The 7956-nt window shown below is 42.6% G+C and overlaps 1 protein-coding gene across 1 annotated transcript in view; it reads left to right on the plus strand.

The window, feature by feature from the left end:
• LOC122795880 (UDP-glucuronosyltransferase 2A1-like) overlaps positions 1–3627 on the plus strand; it is a 299683-nt gene extending 296056 nt beyond the window's left edge. The window contains exon 7 of the mRNA XM_044064299.1: positions 1234–3627. Coding sequence (XP_043920234.1) covers positions 1234–1516 — 283 coding nt within the window. The 3' untranslated portion in view covers positions 1517–3627. The remainder of the gene's footprint in view (positions 1–1233) is intronic.
• The last annotated feature ends 4329 nt before the right edge of the window (positions 3628–7956 follow it).

The raw sequence follows: 7956 nt of genomic DNA on the forward strand, positions 1-7956 counted from the left end.
GAATATGTGGGGGTGCATAGGGATGGTCCTTGAGTTGGTGGGAGGGGAGTTGAGTGAAGGTGAGAGATGAGTGGTGGTGTGAGTAGTAGTACAGTGGTAGTGGTTGAGTGGGGGAATGATGGAGTTTTGGTAGGATGTAAGATATGCAAGGAGAGTGCATGCAGTGAGCATAGGTATGGTATGCTTATACATGTTAGCTGACGAGGAGCGATAGTAGTGGGAAGATGGAGGAGGTAGTGTTGGGTTCAGTGCCGTGGTTGGCTGTTGGAAAGATGGGAGGGGTTTGCATGTGTAATCAAGGTAGGACCACTGGGAGTGGGAGGTAATTGGGGGCAGGGTGGGGAGCGAAGCGGGCAGAGACCCTGTTAGTTGTTCTTATGAGGGGGCTGGAAACAATCAGGTAACAGAGTAAACTGATATAGGAACATATGATAGTGAATGTGGAGACTCAGGTAGGTACCCTGTATTTCCACAAACTATCAGTTAGCTGTGCCCCAGTGCAAGCAGTTTTAGTTTTATGGCAGGGCTGAGCATAAAGTGCTCAAAGGGTGGTTGTAGTTTTAAAAATGGTGCCTGCCACAGGTAATATTTATTAACTTTGGGATTGGCTTAAGGTAATAAACAGGGAAGGCGGAGGGGAGAACAAGGGTGTGAGCAGGCAGTTATTTTGTACTGCTGCTAATGAGCCAAGATCCAATCAAAGACAAGTTTGTGTTTAAGAAACAATCAAAATTGACCAAGGACTGCTCTGTAGCTGTAAGTCATTTCTTAACCATTTCTCAGGTGGAAAAACAGGATAACCTTGTATCAGTAGGCTACTGTGGTCTCAATTTAAATTAACAAACACACAGTATTTGATCAGTTATGGATACTATTTGCTAACAGAAGGGAATAAAAGAGCAAATGGAAGATGAGTGTGTGTGGGGGCTGCTGCTTACAAGCCAAAGCAGAGTGCTCTCCAGGGGATAATGAATATTGGCTCATACAGGTAGACACATACTCAAAGTTAACTTTTGCTGTTTGTGTTTGCAGACAGTTCAGAACTGGACTGCGCTTTTCTTATAACAATGTATTCCCCGGTTGGAAAAAAGATAACGGTGGTACAGCAGCTGAATACTTAGAGATTATAAAACTGATTTTATTTTGAACAAGTAATAGGCATTTGTCTTCAGATAATAAATGTTAATTGTAATGTATTTGTAAAAAATAATGTTTGGATCATTTGTTTCTCAGATACAAAAGAAGTGCTATGAAGTTATCCCAGATCCACCATGACCAGCCAGTAAAGCCACTTCACCGAGCAGTGTTCTGGATTGAATTTGTGATGAGGCACAAAGGAGCCAAACATCTGAGACCTGCATCACATGACCTCACTTGGTACCAATATCATTGCTTGGACGTTATAGCATTTCTTCTGTTCTGTATAGCAACTTCATTTTTTATCACAGTCAAATGCTGCACGTTTTGCTTCAGAAGGTCTGTAAGGCTTCTAAGAAGAAAGAACAAGAGAGAATAATAGATCAGGCTATTTGTCCAAGAATGATACATGTTTGCTGTGCACCATCTGCAGCATAAATTCACTAAGAATCTGACGTTAAAAACAAGACAAATGAAAAAGCCTGAAATGCAAAGTGATTCTATTCCCCTGAATGTAGAACAAAAGTCACAATGAGTAAGTAATCAGTACAGAGATCAGATACTCAAAAAGTCAACTAAAATCACAGTGAAGCAATATTAGATACAGCATTAGAATGGAAATGAAATATATGACCCACTGATAATGACCCAGGGATTCTGAAATATCTGAGTAGCTGGGTTTGGGGACCTTAAAGTGATAGAATCATTTTGGACAAGCTTCCTTTCCCAGGAATTGCAGACCCTTTCAACAGGCAACATCTGACATAACAAATCAGATCAGCCATTACATATTAAGTGATAGAATGAACATAAGAATTCAATACTATATTGTAAAAAAACTTTTCAAGTTTCATGCACATAATTCTTTAACACTCTCTATACACTCAAAACTCAGCTTTCTGTATACTGCCATTTAAAGTATATCAGAAGTACAGTCTACTATGTCGCACTGACATATTTTCAAGCTATGATGTCATGTTCTCCAGACTGTTTCACTAACAGATGTGATGTGTACTATATAGAAAGCTCAGAAAATGCAGACTAACTCAGACCATAACAAAGTATAAGAGATGGTTAAATTCTCTGATACATTATACTGGAAGTTTACTGTGCAATATAAACAGGACCCTGTGCTGTCTCTTTTCCCACTGATGACCTCACTACTTACCTTACACTATCCCTGAAGTTAAATGTGAAGACGTTGCATTGCAGGTAAACAAGATGCATGCTTTGGAAGTTATTGAAAAAGTCATGCAATGATGTGTTGCCACATATGCCATATGCTAGTGTCTGCTTCTACAATGACTTCACTCAGTTCAGCTCTATATACCTGTTGGACACCTACCTACCCCATGCCATGGGTAGATGAACTTACTGAGGCCCTAGAACTTGCCAGGTAGCTCATAAGTTGAGACCTTACAGAGAGATACTGAGAGGTGCCTGTTAGAAAGAGGACAAGAGGGAAGGTAGCCTTTTCCATTCTGTATAGACTCTACTAATTTACAGTCCTTCTGTTTGGGTTGTATGGGTCCTCTACAGGATTCCACTGGTTGATGAACAAGTTCACTGTTGTTATGCAGCTGCAGACAGAGTGTGTTCCATCTCTAGTCTGGAGTGGGTATCCCATCTGCTGAAAATTTAAGTGGCACTTGTCTCCCTTATGGAAACAGTGCTGATGGCCAGTCTAGCCACATTTACCAGTGGCCTAGAAGAGGCCTATACTAAGGGTAAACAGTCGACAAGAGAATGGTAGACGAAGGCACCAGCCATTGTGACCAAGACCTAGGTGTAGGCCTTCCTGGGCTTGAAATGAACAGTTATTACTGCTGGTTTATTCCACATTTTATCACCCTGGGTGTCTCTGTCATGGCCTAGACTAGAGTCTAATGTCATAACCATATGAAGCAGCCAGGGTATTTTCTCACATGAAAGTGGCCCTTGTACACACTCATGTAAGGCCACATTAAATTTCTGACAAGAATTCATTGCACATTTGGATTTCTTACCTGTAAGTTTGGAAACCATACTATCTCAAATGGTTGAAGATGAGGAACATCCAGTGATGCATCTCATTCCAACGTTTATGTGACTCAGAGAGTGGTGATACTCTGTTACTGAATAAGAATGTTTTGCCATGATGTGGGCCTTTGATTACACATACTACTTGTTCCTTTTCCAGACCTTCTGACTCATCTGCAGTATTTCAGAAGCAGCAGGACAGAACTCTGCAGATTATCTAATAATGTTCGACTTTCCAGTCCTTAATATAAAAAGAGGTGCAGCTGCAGTTATATGCCACCACTACGCTTAAAAAACAAAAAGTAGCACAGCTAATAGAGACAGAGTCATGTATGTTAACTTGACTGAAATCCAAGCTTTCTTGTAGAGCATTTCATCAGGAATGCTGTTTCATTAAGAATGAAACAGCAATCAATGCTCCACTTAAAGAAATCCCAATCCCTCCGAGCTACATGCTCTAGGGACCTAAACCTTGTCACCACAATAAACAGAACATGCTGGAGGGATAGATTCCTGTTCCAGAGACTTCCCATACTCTGGAACAAATTACCTATTTATAGCAAACAAAGCTCCTCATTAGCACTCTTCAAGAAAAATCTTGATGATTGGATGGGAAATAGGAAATTCACTCCGGGGATCCCTTCTGTGGCTCTGCTCGACAGGGGCACAGGAAAATAATTTTCTTGGGTGGCAAAAGCCAGGGTACCTTTTTGGCTAGGCTTATATAGGCCCTAGAGCCAATAGCCTAGTACCTATCTATGAACCTATGAAGCATTTCAATCCTTAAGATCAAACTCTGTCTAAACATATCTATCTATCTATACAAAACATTGTAAGTGCAGAAGCATGAAGGGGTTCCGGTGTGTAGCTCGCAAGACATTTCCCTGCGAGCTACATCCCTGAAACCAAATGGCTGCAGCAGCACTTTGCCATAGTGCAATATGGCTGAAAAGCATAGCCACTGCAGCTGTAAACTATGAATGGAAATATTATGCCTGGTGGTGATCCTTACAGACAGCTGCCCGGCTGTATTCAAGCAGAGACAGCCGTATTAGATGTGTAACACATTCCTTATTCTCATTCAAGGAATGCATTTATTTTATTATTTATTTATTTTATTGTCAGATGTCACTCACTGTATGCCCAGCTATTGTGAGAGCACTGATGGCTGCTTACATACTAATTCTTTTGTGCCATTATAGGAATAATATGTAACCATGCAACTATAAAATGATAGGAACAATTACTTGAGATAGTGCACAATGCCTTCATTTTGCAGAAGATTAGTTCTCTATCCAAAGAGCAAGGAATAAAATGTGACAAATGCAGGGTAATGTGTTTTGTGAGCTATAATTTAACAGTGCAAGAATGAAGCATATTAATGTATCGTGGTGCAGTCCACTAGTATAAATATGAAGTGTGGGGACAAAAAAATCCATATCACATTTTGTCTTGCTCTGTACTATGATACAGTACAAACAGTGAACCTTTGATTCATAGACGTCACCAGTGACTTATAATTAAAAGAAAATGACAAGCTAGCTTGTCTATTATGAACTTTACCACTGAACCAGTTCATAGGTTCATAGGTAGGTACTAGCCTATCGGCCCAAGGGCCTACGTAAGCCTAGCCAACAAGGTTCCCTGGCTAACGCCACCTAAGAAAGTTATTTTCCTGTGCCACTGTTGAGCAGAGACACAGAAGTGATCCCTGGGGTGCATTTTCTATTTCCCATCCACTGATCAAGATTTTTCTTGAAGAGTGCTAATGAAGAACTTTGCTTGATATAGATGGGTAGCCTGTTCCAGAGTATGGGAAGTCTCTGGGACAGGAATCTATCCCTCCAGCATGTCCTGTTTATTGTGGTGACAAGGTTTAGGTCCCTAGATCATGTACCTCATTGGTATTGCGATTTCTTTAGGTGTAGCATGTCCAACAGATCTGGGTTTGACATCACTTTATATGTTAGGCAGAGATCACCTCGGAGTAGGCAATATGCTACGGAGTAAAACTGGAGTTTTTTGAGACGTTCCAAAAGGGGCATTGTACTCTATAATGGGTCTAATGAGTGTCAAGTAGAGTGGAAAAATGACCTATTTTTTCCTGGATGAGAACCCTTTTATGATGAGGTGTGCCACGTAGAAGGACATCCTGACTATTGTGGTGATGTGACTATCAAAGGAGAGACTAATGTCCACCTGAGTCCCAAGGTCTCTTATCACACATTCGGTGTTAAGTAAATTGCTGCCTATGTGGTAGTTCATGGGTACAGAGTTTTTACCAAAGGGGATGACACACCACTTTTTGGCATTGAGCTTGAGGCCATGGCTCTGACACCAGGCATCTGTCTCAGCAAGGCCCTTCTGTAGGGTGTCCACATCATTTGGGGACTTGACTATGGCTCCTAGTTTGCAGTGATCTGTGAACTTCATTAGCCAGAGGCCTTCTGTGTTAGCCTGTACATCAGAGAAGTAGATACCAAACAGGAGAGGTCCCAGGACTGAACCCTGTGGTACTCCACTTGTCACTGGTTTGAGGTCAGATTTAGAGTCTGCAACTTTTACAGTGTGGGTTCTGTCAGTGAGTCAGTTGGCAACCCATCTTGTGACGTAGGGATTTATACCTAGTTTAGTGAGTTTAGCTATAATTCCAGAATGGGGGATGGTGTTGAAAGCCTTGGCGTGGTCAGGATAGGCTGTGTGAACCACCTTACCCTCACCTCACCTACGGCTTTGGTGACTGCCTCAAAGAAGTTGATCAGGTTCATGAGGCATGATCTGCCTTTCACAAACCTGAACTGAGTGGGATCCAGAGTTTGGAGGTTACCAATGTCTTTGTTTATGAGTTTCATCATGATACGTTCCATGGACTTGCAGACCAGGCTCATCAGGCTAATAGGGTGATAGTTCCCGGGATCAGTGGTGGCTCCCCCTTTGTGGAGTGGGATAACTGTTGCTGTGCACCATTCAGTGGGGACAAAGCCTGATGCAAGGCTATTATTGAACATGGTGCTTAGGTGGGGAGCCAGGTTGTTCTGAAGTTCTTGTAAAACGCAGCCTGGGATGTTGTCCAGTCCCATGGATGCTGTGTTTTTGGCTTTAGAGAGTGCAGCTTTTACCTGCGTAGTTGTGATTACAGGGATATGGGCCCTTTAGGGAGTGAGGGGGGGGGGTAAAGATAGCACTGAACCTATTTGCCAGGATGTTGGCAGTATCAGTTGGTTCTGTAATTTTCGTGCCGTTGTGCTATAACTCAGAGCAGATCTGGGTGTTGCCATCGAGATTCTTGACATAGCTATAGAATGCTTTGTGGTTGTCCTTAGAATTAGTGGTGATTTTGTTTTTGCCACTAGCTTTGGAGGATCTTGTAAGGGATCTCAGCTTCTTACTGAGGCTGACCAGGGAGCTCCTCCATTCATGGGATTTTGCTCTCTTTTGCAACAGCTTCTTCCTTCTGTTGTACAGTTTATTTATGGCAGGGGACCACCAGATTGGCTTCCTTTTTTTTTGGAGGATAGCGTCTTGGTTCTGTTTGAGATAGCAGGATCCATGCACTCGTGTAAGTGCTTATAGAGTGCATTTGTGTAGGATTCAGCAGTTATAACTGTATTGTCCATCTGCATGGGTGTCATAAAGTTCACCACTTCTGTCTTAAGAAGTATGAAGTTGGCTTTGGAGAAATTTTTTACCATGGTGTCCTTAATGGGGGGTGGGGGTGGGATGTGGATATCAAGGGTAATTAGCTTATGGTCAGATCGGACCAATGAGGAGTTGACTTTAGGTGTGGAACACCGGTCACTCATGTTGGTAATGACTAGGTCTAGGATATTGTTGCCCCTGGTGGGGTGTGGATAAGTTGATCCAGGGCATTGGAGTTTATGAATTCCAGAAAGCGTTGAGCTAAGGAGTTGGTACATGAGTAGTTTTCCCAGTTAATGGTGGAGTAGTTGAAGCCGGCCATTATTAGGGTGTTTGGTTGAACCCTAATATTTTCCAGTACATCAAGAAAAGAGGAGTGGGAATCCTGAGGCATGGTGGGGGATCTGTAGCAAGCTACAATTTGGATTGCAGTTTTGCCCAGAGTTAGTTGCACTTGGATAACCTCGGATGCATTATGCTAAGCAACTAGCCTGGAGGTGTGGATATCCTTAATGAATATGGACACACCTCTGCCTTTGGTGTTTTGGTCCAGGTTACATGGCCGAAAAGTGTGGTATGAGTTATAGCCTGGTAATGCAGGGGTGCTCTCTGGAGCTTTGAACCAGGTCTGAGTCACTGCACAGATATCGATATTCTCCATTTTAAGGAGTGCCTCGAGTGAGAGCATTTTGAGATTTAGACTTCTAGCATTGAGTAGTGCCTGTTCCTGTTATGGTGGTGAATTTATCATTTGAACCTTGCCTAAAAAAGGCACTATAGGGGTGGCAAGAGCCTTAGCCAGTATCTGGAATCCCAGGGGCGACAGGGGCAGGCCATCTCTGGCAAAACATCGTGGTCTGTCGACCATGTCATCCCAAGCAGACAGATACTGGATCCCCTTAGAATGACACCAGAAGCTTAGCCAATTATTGAAGTCAATCATTTTGTCCTTGTACTGCGGTATCATTCTAGGCGATGGCAGAATGCTACTCATGGCTAGGGTCATATCTGCCTGGGCTACAAGATCGGAGAGCTCTTCCATGTCTCTTTTCATGTAGTCCAGGGAGGTACATCTCAGTCATTCACACCAACATGGACAATGACAGAGTCATATTTGTACTTGTTGTGGAGTGACCTGAGTGCGTGGGTTATGTGGCGGAT

Source organism: Protopterus annectens, chromosome 2.part2 (genome assembly GCF_019279795.1).
Source record: "Protopterus annectens isolate FY-2018-M chromosome 2.part2, PAN1.0, whole genome shotgun sequence".
Lineage (NCBI taxonomy): Eukaryota > Metazoa > Chordata > Ceratodontiformes > Protopteridae > Protopterus > Protopterus annectens.